The sequence below is a fragment of the Littorina saxatilis genome, linkage group LG12 (assembly GCF_037325665.1).
Source record: "Littorina saxatilis isolate snail1 linkage group LG12, US_GU_Lsax_2.0, whole genome shotgun sequence".
Taxonomy (NCBI): domain Eukaryota; kingdom Metazoa; phylum Mollusca; class Gastropoda; order Littorinimorpha; family Littorinidae; genus Littorina; species Littorina saxatilis.
The window spans coordinates 40,456,957-40,481,702 of record NC_090256.1 but is presented as its reverse complement, the minus strand read 5'-3'; the positions used below and the strand labels follow the sequence as shown (position 1 = coordinate 40,481,702).

The 24,746-nt window shown below is 41.6% G+C and overlaps 1 protein-coding gene across 1 annotated transcript in view; it reads left to right on the top strand.

Moving 5' to 3' along the window:
• LOC138981941 (uncharacterized) overlaps positions 1-22,857 on the top strand; it is a 28,590-nt gene extending 5,733 nt beyond the window's left edge. Inside the window, exons 5-20 of the mRNA XM_070355119.1 lie at positions 638-767; positions 2,345-2,474; positions 2,870-2,964; positions 3,735-3,898; positions 5,044-5,245; positions 6,783-6,866; positions 8,781-8,892; positions 14,192-14,243; positions 14,993-15,059; positions 16,377-16,530; positions 16,889-16,943; positions 19,844-19,955; positions 20,367-20,507; positions 20,656-20,709; positions 21,714-21,809; positions 22,351-22,857. Of these exons, the coding sequence (XP_070211220.1) occupies positions 638-767; positions 2,345-2,474; positions 2,870-2,964; positions 3,735-3,898; positions 5,044-5,245; positions 6,783-6,866; positions 8,781-8,892; positions 14,192-14,243; positions 14,993-15,059; positions 16,377-16,530; positions 16,889-16,943; positions 19,844-19,955; positions 20,367-20,507; positions 20,656-20,709; positions 21,714-21,809; positions 22,351-22,436 (1,734 nt within the window). The 3' untranslated portion in view covers positions 22,437-22,857. The remainder of the gene's footprint in view (positions 1-637; positions 768-2,344; positions 2,475-2,869; positions 2,965-3,734; positions 3,899-5,043; positions 5,246-6,782; positions 6,867-8,780; positions 8,893-14,191; positions 14,244-14,992; positions 15,060-16,376; positions 16,531-16,888; positions 16,944-19,843; positions 19,956-20,366; positions 20,508-20,655; positions 20,710-21,713; positions 21,810-22,350) is intronic.
• Positions 22,858-24,746: the final 1,889 nt, after the last annotated feature.

Below are 24,746 nucleotides of genomic sequence, written 5' to 3'. Positions count from 1 at the left end.
GTGAAGCTGACTATGCTCTCAGAGTATAGTTTGGGGAACCCAAATGGGCAAACGAGCTCACACGTCACCAGAATTTCTGGAACGCTGAAGAAGAAGAAGAAGAAGAAGAAGATAATTTGATTCTTACTGCTTTTGCCTCATCAGTAATGTTGACTCCTTCTGCTTTGGCCATTCTTGGTGCATTATAATTGTATTACCATTCCAGAAGCACACATGACATTTTTAAGTAATTGTATGATTGTCCGTAAATTGTCTGACGTGCATGACAGGATCTTTTTTGTGCATACTTGGTCTTGAGCTTGTGTGTACACACGAAGGCCGATAAGGCACTGGCAGGTCTGCACATATGTTTAAAAAAAAAATCTTTTCCCTTTACCCACCAGGTGTGGCCGGGATTCAAACCCCGAACCTTCCACACTGAAGGCCAATGGCCTAACCACTAGACCACGAGAAAGTGGAATTTTCAGAATCACATGCCTGAAACTGTATTTCTTTGTTTTTGGTGTTGCAAAAGTGATTTGTTGAACACTTTTCTACTTTGCTTTTGGTGTTGTGTAAGTGATGTGTTCAACAGGCGGTGTGTCGCTTGATTATGTCGTAGTGGTTGACCTTGACCTTTTCTTGTCTTGTTTTGTAGCTCGCAGACCTCGGAGATCACCTGTTGAAACATCACTTCCAGGATTTCCAGTCGGAGGAAAAGCAACAGAAAACCAAGGAAGAGTATCTGGCAGTCGTTTGCAATCAGATGCTCAGCATTGCGGCTGTGGGTAGGTTGTCTTTAGGGATCCACCCCATCCCTCCCCATCCCACTGCAAAATCTGTGCAGATAGATTTGTCTATTATTTTGATTGGCCTACATGTTTGAAGTTTTTGAAGTAGCGCTAAACTCATGTACAATGGAACCCCCAATTTAAGACCCTCCTTTTTAAGACCTTGTTTTCTCAGATTTTCTTCATATAACCTCTGTAAATGTACCCCCATTCTAAGACTCCCTCCTTTTAAGACCTTGTTTTCTCAGATTTTCTTCATATAACCTCTGTAAATGGGCGGGGATGTAGCTCAGTCGGTAGCGCGCTGGATTTGTATCCAGTTGGCCGCTGTCAGCGTGAGTTCGTCCCCACGTTCGGCGAGAGATTTATTTCTCAGAGTCAACTTTGTGTGCAGACTCTCCTCGGTGTCCGAACACCCCCGTGTGTACACGCAAGCACAAGACCAAGTGCGCACGAAAAAGATCCTGTAATCCATGTCAGAGTTCGGTGGGTTATAGAAACACGAAAATACCCAGCATGCTTCCTCCGAAAACGGCGTATGGCTGCCTAAATGGCGGGGTAAAAAACGGTCATACACGTAAAATTCCACTCGTGCAAAAAACGCGAGTGTACGTGGGAGTTTCAGCCCACGAACGCAGAAGAAGAAGAAGACCTCTGTAAATGTACCCCCATTCTAAGACTCCCTCCTTTTAAGACCAGGTTTTATCAGATTTTGAGGTCTTAAAAGGGAGGTTCCACTGTACAGTGATATGATTAATATCAGCTGATTTTTTATTAGAATATTCCGCATTTTAGTTGTTGGTTTTATGCATACGACATGTGCAAAAGAGTAAGTGAGTGTTATGCTGAACAAATTGCCTGGCACCTGAGAGAATAACAAGCATTGAAATGAACAAGCGTTTTTCATCCTCTTTCATTTGAATGCTTGTTATTCTCTCAGGTGCCAGGAGATTGTTTCTAGATAACAGATAACTCTCACTTACTCTGCACATGTTGTACGCATTTAGATCGCTTACTTCTTTTTGTGTCTCAGATCTTGAAATAGCTCTCTGCCTCAATTGTTAAAGAAAGTCTTGGATATATGTTAACCAGTCACAGTTCTAGCAGTGATCATAATGCCAGCAATATTGGTGATACATGTGTGATCAGGAGAGTGGTACAGTGAAACCCCTGTTTAAAGACCCTACGTTTTAACTCATTGTCTCCCAGGTACGGATATATCCGTACCCACTCATATGGCTCTATTTGACCAGGTACGGATATATCCGCTTAGACTATTAGCTTCCTGTAACGTCCATCTAACGCCTGCATTCCAGCATGTTGATACACAGTTACTACACAGTTACTACAATTCTGAGTGACCTGCTGCAGCACAGCTGGTCCAGGCTAAAAAATACTTGGTCAACATAGGTGGGGTAGAAAGTGTTAAGACACTTTTTGAGACCCTAGCTGTTTTCTCAGATTTTCTGTACATAACCTCTGTAACTTTAGCCCCATTTTAAGACCCATTTTCAGATTTTGAAAGTCTTAAATGGGGGTTCCGCTATATTTTGACTGTGCTTATGTTGTTGCAGAATTGGCATGGTCCAGTGTTTTCGAAGGCCTCCAGTCAGAGGGGGGTACGGCAAACTTTGTCTTGCTCTTCGTTGGCATGAGGAATGGAGACGTAGTCTCCTGGAAAATCAGTCTTCCCATGGAAGGAGTGTAAGTCTGCCTGAAATATTGTTTGTGCTCTGTATATAGATTTTGTTTACCCCTTAAATTTAAAACTTGTGTTAATCAGTACTTGTTTTGTTTGCTATTGTTGTGTTTGTTGGTGTCGTTGTCATGCAGCACCAACTCGGACCTTTTCACTGCATTTTGTATATGATGTTGCTGCAGCATTTGGTTATCTTCTCTTCTCTTTTTGTGTGTGTCTTTTTTGTTTAACTTTAATTTTGTGGTTGTTATTTTTCTTCTTTTGTATTTACACTTCTCTGACCCTCCGCATCCTATGATCTCTGCCTCAATGTTTTTATCAAGTGTATCAACAAGGTTCTATCTTCATCATTGAGATTACCCATACATTTTGACTGAATTCTGTAACATGTGTTCCGCAGCGAGAGTTGCACCGTTGTTGGCAGACAATCTTCGCACAAAGAAAGCTCAGTTCTGTCCCTTGCATGGACCACACTTCCAGAGAACAAGAATTCAGGTAATGAAGTGTCAGCTACATAGATTGGAGTTTTTGAGATGTAGCCATTGAGAAAATAATGGAAAGTGAATGGGAGCGTCTTCTGGGAGTACGGTTGGTTCATATGATCAATTGTAGCATGTTATTGGGAACCAGTTTTCTTACAAAGTGTGATGCTTTACTAGGAGTAATGTTCAGTTTACTAGTAACACGACAACTGACTGCACACATGCATTGTAAAACAATCCGGCATGGGAATTGTCCGCTGAAAGGCAAATTTCCGCCGATTTTTTTTTTTTGTTCCGCCGAAAAAGCAAAAGTGTCCGCCGTAAAAATAAATGGGGGAGGCAAAAATGGTTCTAAAAACTGAATTTAATGGCAAACTTGGAGCTTAGATGACACCAAATTGCATCATTTGGGTTCTTTGGAGAAAATAATTCCGGGGGGGCATTCACTTTGCCATTACTTACAAATTTTCAGCCTTTTTTACTTTTTTCAATTCCCATGCCTGAACAATGGCCAGGTACAATTTGACCCAGCCCCCACCTCCCCCTAACACCCCTTTTTAAGACCCCAGTCAAAGACCTCCCTTTTCATACTGTTTGTTCATAACCTCTGTAAATTTACCTCCGTTTTAAGACTCCCTTTTAAGAGTTGGTTTTATTTTTGTCTTCACATTTTATGTGGTCTTACAAGTGGGGGGGGGGGAGGGGGGCACTGAAGTATGGAAAACTATGCCTTGGAAGTTGACCCCGTTTCTCTTTTCTCCCCGACTGTGTTATGAATGACAGGCCTGCTGGCTGTGGGGTATGCAGACGGACAAGTGGAGTGTCAGTGGTATCACCACGACCCTGCGGCCCCTGCAGACCAGTCCCTGCACAGGTGTACACAGGTGATACAGGGCCAGGTGGACTGGATGCCTGTGTCAGCCCTCACCTGGACCACTCACCCGCAGGTAACAAGGGACTGTTTATGCAGGGATGTCATTTGGTGTCGGAAATAACTCTGTCCGGTTAGTATGGCTTGTGACAGAGGGAATACTCTTGGATTTAGTGAGTCAAACTTTCCCATGTGACATTAACCTGAAACATGTGGACAAGGAGCACATGTAGAAAGCTTGCCTCACTAAAAGCAAGAGTATTCACTCTTTCACAACCTATACAAACCTGACAGAGTTATATCCAGAGTTGCCTGTTGGCAAAACGTTGAAAACTTTGCTGTCAGTTCGGTAGATCTGCTGATTTTGTTTTCACAATAGGGGGAAGGTGAAGCTAAGGACTACCTGGAACTTCCGAAAATTGTGGAAACCTTTACAGCAGTTACGGCAAATTTGCTGAAGAAAATAAATCTCTGCAACATCTCGTGGAACATAAGTGAATTGTCTTGATAATGTCTCAGTAATTGTTTTGTGCTTGACAAACATCTTGATCAGATGCAAAAGGGATAATATTCGCTTGAAAATGTGTTAATCATACCCAATGAGGCAGAGCCCTGCATCATAAGATCTAAGAAACAAAGGGACGTAAGCACTCTAAATAAAGACATCATGACTGTGCAGCAAGAGTAGGCGTAAGTTGTGCGGAACCAATCTCCTGGCACCAGAGAGATTGACAAGCTTGGAAATAAACAAGCAACTTTTTCGATGTCAAGGAAACATTTTCGATGTTTGCAATAGGAAAAAGCTGTGAGATACATAATTATACCTGCTTGATAAGTTGAAAGATGAGAGGTACCTTCTGTCTAAAGATGTTTGATAAAGAGCAAGAGCAATATCTGACCAATGCCAGAGCGGTTTGTAAATCTGCTGTGGCAAAAACACAGGCATTGTATATACCACGGCTCAGCCTTTAAGAGGTTTACTGTTGTTTGTGCAGATAGATAAGCTTTGTGTAATTAGTGTTTGTCTGTGCACTTTTGCTTGTGTCTTCCCTGCAAGCGGCTGTACATTTTGTCAAGATAAGATTTGTGTTATTAGTGTTTGTCTGTGCACTTAAAAGACCACTGGGTCGATATATTTGTGAACGTAACGTTTTGTTTTGTTAATAATTAAACGTTCCAACAACATACCTTTCTTGTTTTTTGATTCTGTTGTTTGTGCAGCTTGGTTTGACGCTGTTGTGCACCAAGGAGCAGATAACTTGGACCTACACCATTTCTCCACATAGCTGTTCTCCTGCTCTTGACACAGACTGCACAATGATGAAGGAGGAGCCGTCGGGGGAGGATCGCATTTCAGACGGAGGAAGGATAGAAGTGACCGGATCTTCACAAACACGGCTTGGCAACTGGCTTCCAGCATCAGGTCTTGTTTAAGTATTGTGTTTTCCGGGGCTCCCTGTTAAGTGTTTTCCTGTGATTCTGCAGACTTCCATGAAATATAATTGTAATCGAGTGCTCAAAACATCCTAATCACTTTTGGATGCAAAGCCAGTCAAACAAGAGTGAGTTTGTGCTGAATCAATAGCCCTATAAAAATTTATATGCAAATGCAAAGGTTCCCAAGAGCATACCAGTAGACATCAATAGCCAGACCCCATCACAAACAGCCCTCTACCTGTGATAGATGTGAGCTGTCTGACTAACGCACAAGAAACGCAGAGCTACTACAAATAGCTCGCGCTCAAGGTTGGGAGACTACTCTGTCAGTGCAGAGCAGCTGATATGAAAGGGGGACTACTGCGTCACCCGTGTAAAGATGAAAAACTTATAAAATATGCTCAGATTTGCGTGAGATGTTACCCTTTTGAATGTAAATTTAAGACTTTTCTCTGGAGTCCAGTAGAATTTTCTTTATTTTTGCTTTTCTTTATTGGGAGCTCTTATTTTCAGTTCACAACATTTCTTTTTATCAGTTATGACGGTATGACATCATTCTTTAATTGTTTTGAATGTCAAGTTATTCCGCAGAGAAAGGGTGGGCTTTACCTGTGACTAGAAAAAATTGTAATGATGAAAGAAAATATCTAAACCATGCTACAAAGTGGTTCTATTCTTCATGGAGCACTTCCCTATGGAGCACAGACGCTACACAAAATTGTAATGATGAAAGAAAATATCTAAGCCATGCTACAAAGTGGATCTATTCTTCATGGAGCACTTCCCTATGGAGCACAGACGCTACACAAAATTGTAATGATGAAAGAAAATATCTAAGCCATGCTACAAAGTGGTTCTATTCTTCACGGAGCACTTCCCTATGGAGCACAGATGCTACACAAAATTGTAATGATGAAAGAAAATATCTAAGCCATGCTACAAAGTGGTTCTATTCTTCACGGAGCACTTCTTTATGGAGCACAGATGCTACACAAAATTGTAATGATGAAAGAAAATATCTAAGCCATGCTACAAAGTGGTTCTATTCTTCATGGAGCACTTCCCTATGGAGCACAGATGCTACACAAAATTGATGTAGAAGAGAGACTGAAAGAGCAGTAGTTACTGGGTGAAGTGGAGGTACTTTTTGTTCATATGTGGCTTTGAAAGAGATGTAGGTTTTGCTAGTCATGTTAATTGTATGTCATTTAAAGAGATACAATATCGATTTAAAAAAAACAAAATTAAACAGGCCATCTCTTTTTGACCCTCTATTTCAAAGGGAAATCTCTTGAGATCAGAGTCAAACAAAGTTCGATAAGACGTCATAACGTGAAGAATGTTGCCACGTAAAAATTCTGTCAGTTCTTCTGCATGTCTCCGAGGAAGTGACAAAGAAATTTGGAAGCATAGTTCGTCTCGGTGACTTCAACATATCAGCAGTAGAAAATGACTTGTAACGTCACCGCTGTGCATGTATCAGTATCATAATTATGTCATTAAGAATTGTTTTGCGTCTACAGGTTTGCAAACTGTAGGTGACACAGTAGTGATGGCATCGGAAGACGGCAGTGTTGCTCTTCTGTTGGTGACTGGTTCTAGGCAAGGTGAGAGCACAATCTGTGATTATTGTTTACACTGGTCCCTGTAAAGTCAGGCCCCTCTGGTGAGAGGACACCTCACAATAAAGGAGGAATACTGCAGTCCCTTTGTCTATTGAATTAACCCCAAAATTCCTTGTGTGACACTGAAAGTGAAAAGCTACCTGCAATTTAGAGAGTGTTGGTTCATCATAGGTATCACTAACTGCAGCACACGGAAACCTTGTTTTTATACCTTGAATTCCTCCTTGTGAGAGCTAATTTCCTGAGTTTTTCTGTTCATAAAATCTGATACTCTGATACCTGTTTTTCCCCAGTTTTTAGGTGATATTGCTTTACTTGTCTTCTAAGTCTTTCTTATTATTTTGAGGACATTATTTTTTACATGTGTACAGTCAATTCCGGTTAATCGGCTCGATCTTTTCTTCATAGTTATGTGTTAGAATGTTCGGTTAATCGGCCACCACGAAAACTTTGCACATCGGCTAAACGGCCACCTCACACTTTTCACGTTTTTGTGAGTGGTTCAATGATCATTACTCACATGACAGCACAAAGGTCTGCCAGTGAGTTTACTGAGTTTACACACTGTGATCGAAACAACTGACAGTCAAACACTGACTTGCTTGTGCCGAAAGCCTCTTTGCACAAACCATGGCGACGAAAAGGAAAGACTACAGCGTCTTGGAAAAACTTGAATTCTTGGACAAAGTGAAAGGATATCCGCCTTACACATCAAAATTGCAGCTTGTAAATCAGTTAGGGGTCCCAAGAAAAACCCTTTGTCGATGGATTAACGACGAGGATCATCTCAGGAGTGAAGCTGTAGGTGGACGCTTGTCTGTCTCAAAGAAAAGGAAAAGAGGAGGAAAAGACGATGAAGTTGACGAGGCATTGGTCGATTGGTTCAATATGCTTCGTGAGAAAAAACAAGTTGTAAGCGGACCAATGCTGAAAGTGAAGGCTGAACAGTTTGGAGAGCAGTTTGGGAAAACATTTACAGCTACGGAAGGATGGTTATCTCGCTGGAAAATCCGTCACAGCATCAAGTTAAAAAAAAGCCCATGGTGAATAAAATTCGGCAGACCATGCTGGTGCAGAAAAGTGGATTAACGAACGCACGCAGGGACGACACTGGACACATTCTTTGGAGACATGTAGAGCACGTATGCCAATGCACGAAACTTCCGCTTTCCGCTACCATAAGTAACTTCCAACATCCAACATTTTGGTTCTGAGGAACTTCCCAATGCGATGTTCGGATAATCTGCCACTTCGGATAATCGGCCATAATTCAGTCAGTCCCAAAAGTGGCTGATTAACCGGAGTCGACTGTACCTCATTTGCATGCATGTTTTCTTAGACTATACATGCATGCTAGTGTCTGTACAGCTCGGCAAGGAAGCCAATCAGCTGAAGAATAAACTTCTTCAGCGTTCCAGAATTTTCTGGTTACGTGTGAGCTCGTTTGCCCATTTGGGTTCCCCACACTATACTCTGAGAGCATAGTCAGCTCACTCCGCTTTCGTTGAGTAGGCATGCTGGGTATTTTTGTGTTTCTATAACCCACCGAACTCCGACATGGATTACAGGATCTTTTCTGTGCGCACTTGGTCTTGTGCTTGCGTGTACACACGAAGGGGGTTAAGTCACTAGCAGGTCTGCACGTAAGTTGACCTGGGAGATCGGAAAAATCTCCACTCTTAACCCACCAGGCGGCAGCGACCGGGATTCGAACTCACGACCTCCCGATTAGGAGGCCGACGTCTTACCACCACGCCACTGCGCCCGTCTGAAGAATAAACAAATGTTGAAAAGAAGCATAAAATCTGGTCGTTATATCTTTTTTTTTAATAGAATTAGGTTCTAGTAAGTGTTTTGTTTTGTCAGCAATTAAACGTTCTTGTTTCTTGATTGCAGATCCAGTAGTAAAGATCAAAAGAAAGCTTGAATTCCAACTGGAGGAAACGGGGATGGGATGCATATCAGTGTCCCTGTCTCCCAATACTGCCATGTGCACGGCTTTGTTCAGGTGAGTTAGGACATGTATACTTTGTTCAGGTGAGTTAGGACATGTATACTTTGTTCAGGTGAGTTAGGACATGTATACTTTGTTCAGGTGAGTTAGGACATGTATACTTTGTTCAGGTGAGTTAGGACATGTATACTTTGTTCAGGTGAGTTAGGACATGTATACTTTGTTCAGGTGAGTTAGGACATGTATACTTTGTTCAGGTGAGTTAGGACATGTATACTTTGTTTTCACTTTTGGATTTTACGGTACAGTAGAATCCCCATTTTATGACCCACAAAAGTCTGAGAAAATCATGTCTTAAAAAGGAGGAAATCTTAATACGGAGGTAAATGAACCAAAAACTCTGAAAAAGTATAGTCTTAACACTTTCGCGACGGGACACTGATAAATCAGTACCAGCGCTGACACGCCCATGGACGGGAAGCGCATTTTTCAGTACCAGCCATAGAGGGTACACGACTCGTGATTGCTTCCCGGTTTTTGAAGCTTGCAAATAAATTGAGTTGTTTCCCTTTATACACTTGGCGTCCCCTTCTGCCATTTGCAAATCCGCCTGATTTGTGTGCGTTTTTGAGGAAAAAAAATGAATCAAAGGCGAGCCTTGTCTCGGGAGGAGATTCTTCGGATGTTGGACCTAGAGGATCCCGTAGAGCATGATTCGGACGTATCGTTTTCGCCTCACGAAAGCGATACAAGCAGTGAAAGTGAGGAAGAAACAGTCCCGTTGTTGCTAGTACGAGTCGGCAAACTACACGTGGTTGGCGGTGATACTGCTAGACGAACATGTATCTCGGAATCGTGCAGGAGCTATGGGGGCGTGGCAGCACTGATAACAATGGATGGCTGGAGCCTTCAAATCCTTTTGGAATTGTTCATAGGTGTACAGTTGGTACTTTGTTGTGAAAATGTGACTTATATTCAATATGGATTACCTAGACATCATTTGGTGAGTGTTAGATCTACAGTTTTGTTTCATTTGAGTCAGGATGCTGTGAGTGAATGCGTGATTTGCTTGTTTTTTTCTTTGTACTGTCTCCTTATTTCTGTGTACAATGTTAACAATATTTCAGCTAATTCATAGGTTTTACACCTTGTTTGGTTATAACATTATTTATAATACTTTCTGTTAAAAAATAACTTTTAAAAAAAGCAGTAGAAAATAAAACACACACAAAAAAACGTTAAAAAACACAAATTATCCCCCTTTCACCCCCCTTTCACCCCCCTTTGCTAAAACAAATCGCGTGACAAACTTATAAATAGCACGACTGAACTGGGCATCCATTTTTGAATTAGTACACAAAATTTGGTGGTGATTGGACTTCATTCAAGCTTGCTAGACAGATTTCTTTACAGTTACTGATTTTTGGGAAGTTTCTTGGTGGCAAGCTTGGGCAGGCAGGACGTAAACGCCGTGGCAGTGCTAGTCACAATAGTCTTAAATTGGGGGGTCTTAACCCTTTCGCTGCCAATCAAAACTTGCGTATGTGCATTCCTGACTGCCAGGGAATATTGGAGTTCGGGGTGTAATAATTCACAAAAAATTCTAGCTCCAAACTGGCAGTAGGTAGGTAAGTAAAACTTATGTTATCTTTAAGGGAAATTAAACCAAGAATCTGTTTTTAGTGTCTAATCATGGAAATAATAATTAGTTTGGCTTATAATGATGTTTAGATATGAACTTTTGAAAAATCAGTCCGGCGCATCTTCCGGTGCCTGTGGATCAAACACAGGTGGCTGTTTTGCTTGCTCCAAGAAAGGATTATAATCACTATCATCTACCTGTTTCCAACGAATCGTCCGAAAGAAGATCTCCCCCTTCCCCTGTCAGTATCCATAATCATTTGCACCGCCTGTAGCGTCAGTCCGGCTTTGTTTTTCCCTACTAGGGCCCGGTCGACTGTCACCGTTAGCCATTTTGACGAGTCGAGATTTCTCTCCCCTACCCTGTCGCCAAGGCTGAAAATAGCCTTCAGATGCAAAACCGCGTCACCATTTATGTTTATTCATGAGAATGAGGTATCCTACCAAGCCATTGGCTGCTATTTGTGTGTCAGCAGTGATGTAGCATTTCTGGAAAATCCCGGAACGGAGAAGACGGGTTTACCCGTCCTAAGGCGCTGCGGCTGCACAAGCGCATGACGGGTATACCCGTCCTAAGGCAGTCAAGTGGTTAAAAGGGGGGTCGGGCGGGGATGTAGCTCAGTCGGTAGCGCGCTGGATTTGTATCCAGTTGGCCGCTGTCAGCGTGAGTTCGTCCCCACGTTCGGCGAGAGATTTATTTCTCAGAATCAACTTTGTGTGCAGACTCTCCTCAGTGTCCGAACACCCTCGTGTGTACACGCAAGCACAAGACCAAGTGCGCACGAAAAAGATCCTGTAATCCATGTCAGAGTTCGGTGGGTTATAGAAACACGAAAATACCCAGCATGCTTCCTCCGAAAACGGCGTATGGCTGCCTGAATGGTGGGGTAAAAACGGTCATACACGTAAAATTCCACTCATGCAAAAAACACGAGTGTACGTGGGAGTTTCAGCCCACGAACGCAGAAGAAGAAGAAGAAACAAGTCGCGTAAGGCGAAATTACTACATTTAGTCAAGCTGTGGAACTCACAGAATGAAACTGAACGTAGTCCGCCGCTAGTGCAAAAGGCAGTGAAAGTGACGAGCCTGTTTGGCGCGGTAGCGATTGCGCTGTGCTTCATAGCACGCTTTACTGTACCTCTCTTCGTTTTAACTTTCTGAGCGTGTTTTTGAGTCACTTGAGAAAAAGTGACTCTATGTAATCGGTCAGTGTTAGTCTGTCCGGCCGGCCGTCCGGCCGGCCGTAGACACCACCTTAACGTTGGACTTTTCTCGGAAACTATCAAAGCGATCGGGCTCATATTTTGTTTAGTCGTGACCTCCAATGACCTCTACACTTTAACGATGGTTTCGTTGACCTTTGACCTTTTTCAAGGTCACAGGTCAGCGTCAAAGGAAAAATTAGACATTTTATATCTTTGACAGGAAACTATCAAAGCGATCGGGCTCATATTTTGTTTAGTCGTGACCTCCAATGACCTCTACACTTTAACGATGGTTTCGTTGACCTTTGACCTTTTTCAAGGTCACAGGTCAGCGTCAAAGGAAAAATTAGACATTTTATATCTTTGACAAAGTTCATCGGATGTGATTGAAACTTTGTAGGATTATTCTTTACATCAAAGTATTTACATCTGTAGCCTTTTACGAACGTTATCAGAAAAACAAGGGAGATAACTAGCCTTTTCTGTTCGGCAACACACAACTTAACGTTGGGCTTTTCTCGGAAACTATAAAAGTGACCGGGCTCAAATTTTATGTGAACGTGACTCATTGTGTTGTGAATAGCAATTTCTTCCTGTCCATCTGATGCCTCATATAATATTCAGAACTGCGAAAGTGACTCGATCGAGCGTTTGCTCTTCTTGTTAATCCAAATATATCATATCTATATGTTTTTGGAATCAGGAACCGACAAGGAATAAGATGAAATAGTTTTTAAAACGATTTCGGAAATTTAATTTTGATCATAATTTTTATATTTTTAATTTTCAGAGCTTGTTTTTAATCCAAATATAACATATGTATATGTTTTTGGAATCAGAAAATGACGAAGAATAAGATGAAATTGTTTTTGGATCATTTAATAAAAAAAATAATTTTAATTACAAGTTTCCAATTTTTAATGACCAAACTCACTCATTAGTTTTTAAGCCACCAAGCTGAAATGCAATACCAAACCCCGGGCTTCGTCGAAGATTGCTTGGCCAAAATTTCAATCAATTTGATTGAAAAATGAGGGTGTGACAGTGCCGCCTCAACTTTTACAAAAAGCCGGATATGACGTTATCAAAGGTATTTATCGAAAAAATGAAAAAAACGTCCGGGGATATCATACCCAGGAACTCTCATGTCAAATTTCATAAAGAAAGCGGCCCAGTAGTTTAGTCTGAATCGCTCTACACACACACACACAGACAGACACACATACACCACGACCCTCGTCTCGATTCCCCCCTCTATGTTAAAACATTTACCGTACTTTCCGGGTCATAAGGCGCGACTTTTTTCCTCGAGTTCGACCCCTGCGTCTTGTATAGAAGCGCCTAATCCGTGTATGAAATACGAAAAAAATCAAAGAGACCGCTTGAGTACCAGTCAAACAACTTGTGATAATGCATGTTTCAGCTACTAGGTACTGCCCTGCCTTTGATCTGGCCGCACACACAGATTTCCACTCTGTTAAACTCGGTCACTGACCGGTCACTGACCTCGATGCAGGAAGTGTTTCCTCTCTCAGACATGACAGGGGAACCACCTCTCATGGCAAAAACTGGGTCATTGACCCCTGGGAAGAAGGTCGTGTCTTTTAACAAGGCCACCCAGCTATCACAATGCCTTTGATCTGGCCGCACACACAGAGCACACATATTTTCACTCAGTTAAAGTCGGTCACTGACCGGTCACTGGCCCCGATGCAGGAAGTGTTTCCTCTCTCAGATATGACAGGGGAACCACCTCTCATGGCAAAAACTGGGTCATTTTGGTGCGCCCTATCGGCCCCCTGCGTCCAATGGGTGACTGGATTACAATTTTTTTTAAAAAGAAGGGGGTGCGTCTTAGATAACGAAGCGCCTTGTCACCCGGAAAGTACGGTAGTCAAAACTTGACTAAATGTAAAAAGGGGGGTCCACTGTATTTATTTTTCTGTCGGAGGCAACCTCTCATCTCTTAGTCACAGTGTTTTTACCAGACATAAGCATTTATTTGAATTTATAATTTTCCCCAGGACCCATTCTCAAAATGTTTGCAAATCTGTTGAGAAAATGTTGCGGTCATATAGGTATGTATACAATGTCATTCAGCTGTTGACTACACCGAGATATTCATTTCGGAGCAGTGTTTAGTCTAATATTGAGCACAGCTCAGGTTCATACCTGCTTTCTAGTGCTGATTTTGACTAACAAAAAGACGGGCTTGTAGCCTAGTGGTTAGGATGTCGGCCTTCTTTGTGGAAAGTTCGGGTTTCGAATCCTGGCCGCGCCTGGTGGGTTAAGGGTGGAGAATTGTCTGATTTCCCAGGTTAACTCATGTGTAGATCTGCTAGCGCCTTATTCCCCTTCATGTAAAAAAAATTGACATTGTCATTGTCATGTGTATACGCAAGCACAAGACAAAGTACACACACTCTTTTGATTGAAAGGAATCAACAAGAGACAGTTTAGGCCTGAAACAAAATGTGCTTTTACTTTTTACTGCCTTTTTTTTCAGACCCAACTTTGCTGTCAATCACCTGTCTGTTCGCTTCCGAATTCCAATTCATGTAAGTTAAAAAAAAGTACATTTCTTGTTCAAGAACTTGCAGCTGGTAAAGTGAAGTGTCTTGCAGAGTTTTGTTATACTTGTATGGTCTTTATTTGAGCATGGGACCATGATATGTGGATGGGGAGTGGTGAGTATGAGTTAGTGTGTTTGTGAATGTGCACACATCTGTGTTTGTTTTCATCTGAATCGATACATATCCACTCTAAATGAATTCTCTTTTATATTTTTGGATAAGCATGTAAGCAATGCACAGTGCTGGTGTTTTTGACTTTGAGAGCATGGTTTGACTAATTAAGTTTAACGTCCTCTCAGACCGGTTGGCCTATATTGGGAGATAGATATACGTTGAGGATATGGTGTGATATTTGGACTCCAAAGAACCCACTACAGCTGTCTTCTTTGACATGCCAGCATTAAGCTTGTCTCGTCAAAGTATCGAGATGCAATCATGTTTGTGTTTTCCAAGCCCCGAGACTTTCGTTGTGAGCTTGGGATCTTTATTGTGCGCATGTGTGTACACAGGGTGTTGAGACACCGAGAAGAGTCTGCACTAAGTTGACTCGGATAAATATCTCTCTGGCCGAACTTCGGATTCAAACCCACTCCAATAGGGATGACCTGGGAGAGCGAGGTCACTGCATGTACTATAATGTGGTAGGAGATTGTCGACTTTGAACTGTCTTTGCTTATCATTGGGTGTTGGTGACATTTCATGAATTGCATTTCCTGTGTGTGTGTTGTGCTCAGGCCCACATCTGTCTTGTTCACACGCCCGACTGGACCACTCTGGAACAAATGCTGGCACCGGACAAAGGTGGGTGAAACCGCTGACATTGCATTATCTTTCTTGAACAAGTGCTGCTGAACCATTGTACAGTGGAACCCCTCTTTTAAAGCCTCCAAAAATATGACCAAAATCAGGTATTGAAAAGGAGATGGTCTTAAAATGGAGGTAGAAATGTTTACAGAGGTTATGAACAGTACATCACAAAACTCCAGGTCTTAAAATGGAGGTAGAAATGTTTACAGAGGTTATGAACAGTACATCACAAAAATCCAGGTCTTAAAATGGAGGTAGAAATGTTTACAGAGGTTATGAACGGTACATCACAAAAATCCAGGTCTTAAAATGGAGGTAGAAATGTTTACAGAGGTTATGAACGGTACATCACAAAAATCCAGGTCTTAAAATGGAGGTAGAAATGTTTACAGAGGTTATGAACAGTACATCACAAAACTCCAGGTCTTAAAAAGGGGGGAAGTGTGAAATATGGGGGTCTTGAAAGGGGGGTTCCACTGTATTCATAATTCCAAAGAGTAAGGGAGGTGGGGTGGAGGGGTGAGTCTCACACTGACTTAAAGTAGAGGTCAACCTTTTTGCCTGCAGAGTAAAAGAAGGAAAAGAAGGCAGGGGGAATTAGCAATACATGTATATTATTTGTATCTTTTAACGATCATGGAAGACAAGAAATACGTCGTTTGAAAACTTAGTTGAAGTGCATGCCTTTGCAAGCTTCGACCACTGACCAAAGCACTGCAAACCCTTTTGGGAAGGACAAATCAGCCATCTTGATCAATCACACACACGCACACACAGAAACTCAGAGAGATATAGAGAAACACACACACGCACAGGAATGCACTCACACACACTTGCATGCACAACATAGTCACACTAACGCACAGACATACACTCATACATAAACGCGCACACACGGCACAGATGAATACAATAAAACTATCATAAAGGACCAAGAAAGAGAAGACAAAGAAGGAGAGAGAGAAAGAGAGATCAAACACTCAAACACATGTAGCGTGTGGGATGCAAACACACACACAAACACACATACACACACAAACACGCATACACACACACACACATGCATGCATGCACGTAAGCATGCACACACAAGCACACACATACACACACACACACACACACACATTACATGTTGAATACCTTACTGACACACACACACACACACACACACACACACACACACACATACACACACACACACACACACACATTACATGTTGAATACCTTACTGACACACACACACACACACACACACACACACAGTATTACATAGAAACAGAACAAAATCTGGTTTGAATTTGTTTACACAGTGGGAGAGTTGACAGCTTCTCGCATTGACATTCTGGAGTTTGCAAGGCGCATCCTGTGTAACGAAGCCATCAGCGAGGAAACCATTGAAAGCTTGACGCAGAGGCTTCTCGCTTCTCCTTACGCTGACACCGTCTTTGGACGCATGGTGACCAGGTAGGTTGTTTCACTCTGTCCTTACTGAACTCATAATTTTTCCCTGTTTATTTCTTGTATTCTGTGAGCAGAGTTATTTCCGAACATCATCTATTGATAGTTGCCGTCAAAGAGATGACCCCATACATTGGCTTATTTATGATTTAGCTTTCAAGTTCTTATTAAACAGACACAGTGTATGGCAGTAACAGAACTTTACTTATGTAATGCTTTGAGTTTTTTTAATTGTTGAACACAAAGACTGTATGTATTGCACTGAATTATATCACTCATCTTGACCTTTCACAAAGAATTCCTTCACCTGAATTTTGTTAAATTTTGTTGTTGTCGTTTTCAATCTGTTTTTTCTTCTGAACAGGCATTTGCTGTCAACGCTTTGTTCCATGTGTATAAAACACAAGCTAACTGCACAGGTAAAAAAATAGATAAAACAAAATCAAAATAAAAACAAGTCGCGTAAGGCGAAATTACTACATTTAGTCAAGCTGTGGAACTCACAGAATGAAACTGAACGTAGTCCGCCGCTAGTGCAAAAGGCAGTGAAAGTGACGAGCCTGTTTGGCGCGGCAGCGGTTGCGCTGTGCTTCATAGCACGCTTTTCTGTACCTCTCTTCGCTTTAACTTTCTGAGCGTGTTTTTAATCCAAACATATCATCTATATATATATATACGACTTGTGTCTGTCTGTCTGTCTGTCTGTCTGTGTGTGTGTGTGTGTCTGTCTGTGAGTTCGCGATGCACGGCCAAAGTTCTCGATGGATCTGCTTCAAATTTGGTGGGCATATTCAGGTAGACCCGGGACGGGACACAACCTGGTCGATATTTCAACACGTGCTCTCAGCGCGCAGCGCTGAACCGATTTTGGTTCCACCTCAGCTATTTTGGTTCCACCTCAGCTACCCGGGCCCCCATACCGACACACCAAAGCCAAAGTTCTCGGTGGATCTTTTTCAAATTTGGACACCGTATTCAGCTACACCCCGGACACAATATCATCGATGAGATATTTCAACACGTGCTCTCAGCGCGCAGCGCAGAACCGATTTTGGTTTTTGTGTTCATTTCACCATTATAAGTAACTCTTCCTTATCTTCTCATCTTCTCCAGGTTTTCAGCGTTTACCTCCCTTCCTTCGTATGGTGCACTATAGTATGAGTGGTGCGTCTTCGGATATTCCCGGCGTTCTGTTACTATTTTTAGAAGGTCACCGCAGTGTCCAGAACGTAAATTGGACCCGTAAATTATCCTCACTGTAAAAGTGCAAAGGTCGAATCAATTTATAGCCACGCGAAAAATACACTGTCATCTATCTCTCTATATATACGGCTTCTCTGTGTTTGTGTGTGTGTGTGTGTGTGTGTGTCTCTCTATGTGAGCAACACCTGGGGATTGTTCAGTTCTGTTTGTGATGTGGTCTGGCGGCTTTTGTGTATTTGTATGTACTGGCCTTCCTTTGAGAAGCCATAACAGTTCAAAAGGGCTTACAGATAAGCTATAAATTGCTCAATCCTGTTTGAGTGGAGTTCGCTTCCAAAGGTGATTAACACGGTTACATTCGTCGACAAGGATGGGACTCGATATGGTCAGGAATGGCATTATGGCCACTGAATCATTTTCGTGCTGTTCCCATTCCACGAATCTGGGAGGGACGCTTGGCGGGTCCATTGTTCGGACCCGGCGAAGCCGGCGTACGGCTCTAAGTACTTCTTCCCGGCGAAGCCGGCTACCCGGCGAAGCGGGTATTCATTCTAGTATCTATATTTTTTTGGAATCAGGAACCGACAAGGAATAAGATGAAATAGTTTTTGAAACAATTTTGGAAATTTAATTTTGATCATAATTTTTAATTTTTTTAATTTTCAGAGCTTGTTTTTAATCCAAATTAACATATTTATATGTTTTTGGAATCAGAAAATGATGAAGAATAAGATGAACGTAAATTTGGATCGTTTTATTAAAAAAATGTTTTTTACAATTTTCAGATTTTTAATGACCAAAGTCATTAATTAATTTGTACGCCACCAAACTGAAATGCAATACCGAAGTCCGGCCTTCGTCGAAGATTGCTTGGCCAAAATTTCAATCAATTTGATTGAAAAATGAGGGTGTGACAGTGCCGCCTCAACTTTTACAAAAAGCCGGATATGACGTCATCAAAGACATTTATCGCAAAACAGAAAAAAACCTTCCGGGGATATCATTCCCAGGAACTCTCATGTCAAATTTCAGAAAGATCGGTCCAGTAGTTTAGTCTGAATCGCTCTACACACACACACACACACACACGCACACACATACACCACGCCCTCGTCTCGATTCCCCCCCTACGTTAAAACATTTAGTCAAAACTTGACTAAATGTAAAAAGAGAAACAGACGAAGAAACAAACAAACAGATGAAGATACAAACAAACAAAATAAAGAAGAAAGAGACAGATACAAAAATAAAAAACACATTTTGAATCCAGTTTGCTTCAAAATCTCCAAAAAAAATTATGAATAAGTCCACAAGAAATTTAAGAAATTGGCTATGTTTGGAGTTGTATTCAAGAATAGATATTATTTGAGGTAGAATACCTTAGAAATAGATTTTTCATTTTACTTAGAAAGAGTCATAACCAAATGTGTCAGAATCTTAGAAAGAACATAACCAAATGTGTCAGAACATTCATGACAACCACTTACTGTTCTTGTCAATATTAACTATGCTTACTTCCCTTTGCTTCTTCGCCCTTTTTACCCTGGAGCGCCTAATACTGCCCGCTCGAGTTCCCAAATGCAGATCCCTGAAATATCCGCTCTACACAATGCTTCCTATGACATATATATGTTTCAATTTATTCTAGCTTCCTGTGATGTTTGAGCATTTGTGATTTCAGAAACCTCTCAGTAGTTATGTTTCTATGTACAGTGGTACTCCCCATGTAAGACCTCCCAAAATCTGACAAATTTAGGTCTTAAAAGGGGGGGGGGGGGTCTTACATGGGGGGTGAGGTCAGGTCAGAAAAAGACAGTGAGAGAGAAAAAGTCAGTGACAGAGAGAAAGAGAGAAATACCTTCAGGGTCCGTCGAAGTTGTGGCATAATTACAGTTGTGGTTTGGTGAATTAATTTGATAATCTAATTCAATAAAAAGCAAGAGGTATGTATTTTTTCTATATTTTTTTTACTTTAATTGTATTTTTCAAAATTGAGGGAGTTACTTAACATTGGGGGTAAATGGGTTAAACCAGGCTATCATAGAACTTGTCTTTAGTGTGCTGTTAAGGCTTTCTCCTGTTCAGAATTTGTTCTGTAATACATGACATGTTGCAGGTTCCAGCAGTAGAAGTCTCTCAGCACAAGATGACAGACATACTGCTGTGTCAGCAGATACGCAGCATTTGGAATATCATTCATTCACAAGTGCTGTCGGTTGATGACAAAGGTCTGAACATGTTTCTGCATGTAGCTCTTTTTCTTTTCTTTTCCTGCCCTGCTCTTCCTTTAATTTTTTTCCTTCTTTCTGTCCAAGCAAATATTCAGGAATGACGGTTCTGAATTGCATTCTTCAGACATCGTGTGTGTCTATCTGTGTGTGTATGTGTGCGTGTGAGATTTTAAAACTGCTGGTTAAACTCACTTTTTAAGCTTTTGTACTGTAAGAGGGGTAGGACGATGATCTATATACTGTATTTGTGAAAGGCTAATAATGTAGCTTAGACAGAAGACGATCCTAGCTGCTGATGCTAAAATAGAATTTGTGCATTTGCTTCTGCCTATAATTCTGAATCATGAATTATTTAATTTTTTTTTACACTTTAAAAAAAACAAACTTGTTTGTGTTTGTGTGTGGCAGATCTTTCTGTGCTGAATACCATGCTGAACTGGGTCAGAGGGTCCAATGAGAGGGCAGAATTGGTAGGGTCAGAGGTCATGAACCGTTTGACCTCGGCTATCAGCGAACCAAAACCTGACACCTGTGTCCTCTGTGATGGTGGTATCCTTTTCAGTCAATGAACAACAGTTATGTACAGTGTTTGTGCGTGTGTGTGTGTATGTTCTGTAAAAAAAAAAAAAGTTTGATATTTCAAAATGTTTAGTGTCACTGTTGGCGACAGACGACTGAGTTCCTTGACTTTGAGCAGAGATGAGCTTTAGTGGCAGTGCTGTCGTGACATGTCCCAACAGTCATTCCTTCGGTGAGCTGTTTCGAAAGTTTAATCAGAGCATTCAGTTTGTTTGGGGAAGAACTGAGGCCCTTAATTTGCTACGTTGTGATTTTTTCTCTGTTTGTGGTTGTGATTGTTAAATGATGTTGTGTTTAGTTGCTTTTGTTGTTTTTCTGTTGTCTTAGTGTCTGTGTTATGTTCTTTAACCACTTCTGAATCATTGCCAAAATCATTTTATTTATCTGTACTTCATGATTCTTTGTCTGTCTGTCTGTCTGTCAGTCTCTCTCTCTCTCTCTCTCTCTCTCTCTCTCTCTCTCTCTCTCTCTCTCTCTCTCTCTCTCTCTCTCTCTCTCTCTTCCCCCCCCCCTTTTTTTTTCTTAACATTTAGTCAAGTTTAGATATCCCCAGACGTTTTTTAATTTGTTGGGTAAATATATTTGATGACATCATATTCAGCTTTTAGTCAAAAGTTAAGGCGGCACTGTTACGCCCTCATTTTTTTATTTATCAAATTGATTGACATTTTGGTCAAGCAATCTTCGACAAGGCCCAGACTATGGGATTGCATTTCAACGTGGAAGCTTAATAATTGATTAATGAATTTGGTCATTAAAAATCTCAAAATTCTAATTAAAATTCAAACTTTAGCAGTCGATCCTTATTATTTTCTGATTCCAAAAACAGATAGATATGTTATGTTTGGATTAAAAAGAAGCTCAGAAAGATAAAAAGAATACAGAAAAGCGCGCTTTCCTATTAAGCGCTGTATACTACTGTGTTATACTGGCTTGTCACTTCAAGCGAATGCGGGACGCTATGTTTTGCACGTGAATGTCAGCGCTTTCAAGTCTCGGTCGCAGATTACCTTCTTTTTGTGTGAAATGGAGTGTGTTCAATGTCATTTGTGAGTTTGACAGGTTGACTAAATGTATTAATTTCGCCTCACGCGACTTGTTTTTTATTTGATTTTAAAATTATTTGTGGTTTACTGTGAAAAGGATACTGTTCAGTAAGATATGTTGTGTTGACAGGGTTGTGCTGCCATACGCTGTCAGTGTGTAACACTGTACGCTACCAGTGCTGTACTACCTGTGGTGTTTTGGCCTTGTTACCTAAACAGCTCAAAGGTATGCCTTGCATCGCTCATCTCTCTCTCTCTCTCTCTCTCTCTCTCTCTCTCTCTCTCTCTCTCTCTCTCTCTCTCTCACTCTCTCACTCTCTCACACAATCTGAAGAATAAAGAAAAATTACACACACAAAATTTATTCATTGAATGCGTCTTTGAAATCAGCCAGCTGGAAATAAGTTCATTGAGAAGTTCCCAGTCTGGAACTGTGTGTGAATGTGTGTGTGTGTGTGTGTGTGTGTGTGTGTGTGTGTGTTTATGTTTGATATTTAACATGTCAAACATTTGAAATCTTAATGGCATTTAAAATGCCATGCTTTTAGTGGCTCATTGTAATTTTAAGTCTATAGATTAGGAGCTGAACCGACTGTTATTATTCATCTATGTTAGAGTTACATAAATCACATTGTTTTTAATATCATTGTTTGTTAAATGTCAGGGATTCTCTTGTTCACAACCACAAAATGAATTTTTCTAATTGAGTGAACAAAGTATGATTGTATAGTATTGTATTGACTAGCATTGTCACCTTTTACTTGCAGGGCACAAGTGGCTGCCAGGGAACCCCATCATGTGTACACTGTGCAACTCCTTCATGTACAACACCACTACAGGTCTCAGATTGTGACATGTTTGCCAGTGTTGGGGGGGGGGGGGAGAGATGTGTGTGTGTGTGTTGGGTTGACTGAGAAGAAACCCAGTCTTATGTGTGAGTCGTACATCTGTGGTACATGTATTGCAAATAAGTTCATGTAGAAGTTGAAATGTGTGTATGCATGCGTGTGCACGCGCCTGTGTGTGTGTTGCAGCATTTATGTGTAACATTAATTTATTTGTAAAAGCAGCTTGAATACAAACCTGTGTGTACTTGTTGAAAGGGTGATCATTGTCTTCAGAGGCAGCTGCTTTTGCAAATTTTAACAGAAGATACTAATGAAGGCCTTGGAGCATTACTTTCTTTTCAAAGTCATTGATTTTGTGTTGTAATGAACAACTACATGTACAACGCTTTTGTCAAGCCTCATTAAATCAGATGTACTTCCTTTCAACATGTGTTTCATGTGTTCGAGTGTGTGTGTGTTTGTTTATGTGCGTGTGTGTGTGTGTGTGTGTGTGTGTGTGTTTGAAAACGATGGGTGTAATAAACATGAATAGTATAATGCTGTCAAACAGAGAGCAAAATAATAGCTTCTCTCTCTCTCTCTCTCTCTCTCTCTCTCTCTCTCTCTCTCTCTCTCTCTCTCTCTCTCACACACACACACACACACACACACACACACACACACACACACACACACACACTCGATCGACTGAAGAGCTGAAGCACCCAAAGAACACTAACATAATAATAATGATACTAATAATACAGTACGTCATCTTACAATACAAAAAATCTAGTCATCCAAACTGATGATTCATTTTTTTACTCTTTATTTCTTGCACGCGTTCTCTGAAACCCCTTTTAAGACCCGCTGTTTTCAGGGGGGTGGGGGAGGTCGCATCTATGGCCTGGTCATTGTAATTTCTTTTTGCACGGCATAGCCAGAGTTTTGCTCGGCCACAATACCTTCTTTTTGACGTTAAAGGGTACATTTTGAAGACACTGATTCGAACAGAGTTCAAAGGGAACATTTCCTTCTCAATGTTGTCTTATCTTGATGACTGAAAACAAGGTGAGCAATTGAGCTTGTTCAGTGGAATTGCATGAGATTTCCCCCCCCCCCCCCCCCACATTTTGACAATGATTACACGCCCAGACACATATAAGGAGTGTGCCTACCTTACGGCACACGTGTAACACCTGTAGAAGAAATGAGCTTATGCTGATCTTTAAGTAGATCAATGCATGGTGCTCCTGCGCCCCTCTCAATCCCACCCACCCCCTTTTTTTCTTCTCCTTTTTTTTGTGGTCAGGATCAGCAGAAGCTGGCCAGGCCTCCTCGGAGTGCCTGCTCTGCTGATCGACGTAGTTGATGAGTGATGTATTTTGCTGTACTTGCCACCATGGTAACGCGAGCCGAACGAACAAAACGTGGAATGAAGCCTTGCTACGAACGGCTCGGGTCATTGGGCAGCTCTCACACCTGAAGATTCCCCCCCTCTCTCTCTCTTTCTCTCCCTCTCTGTCTGTCTGTCTGTCTGTCTCTCTCTCTCTCTCTCTCTCTCTCTCTCTCTCTCTCTCTCTCTCTCTCTCTCTCTCTCTCACACACACACACACACACACACACACACACACACACATTAGCTTGGCTAGACCTCCGGTAACAACTTGACTCTTTTGACTAGTGCCGGTTCTGTCTTCCGACTGCAGCCACGTCTGCGGCCACAAGTGTCTTCAGATTGTAGAATGTATTAATTCATCAAATAATGCCCACACGACACAGGAAGCAGTGATGATTGTTAATACATGGCACTGTATTGTGTCCAAATGAATGGAGGGATGGTCTTATCCCATGTAAAAGCCTTGGAACGACTAAGCCTTTCAGAGCATCAACTCAGCCACGTGAATTCTGCTGTCGTTCGTGCGAAACAAACATTTTCTTTCGTCTTGTACGAACATTCTCATCTTCAAAATATTACCATTTCAAAGACACCTCATAGTAACCCCCCCCCCCCCCCCCACACACACACACACACACACACACGCACACCGTCACCACCACCACCGGCCACCACCGCCCTACCCGTTTCCTCCTCCCGACCTCAACCTGCCAAGTAGTTGCCTAATAACTGTAATCTGCGGAACAAACAGATAACACATTGGATTTCTCAAAACAGAATACGATTAGCAAAGCCCAGGCAAACTTCATTTAACACCTTTGCGGCGACTAGGACAATGCAGACGACACTTGAGCTTCACTGTCAACAAGCCATCAGCCAATCAAAGGGCAGCTTGTATCTCGAAACGCCAATCCTGTCAAAGGTGTCCTCAGATACT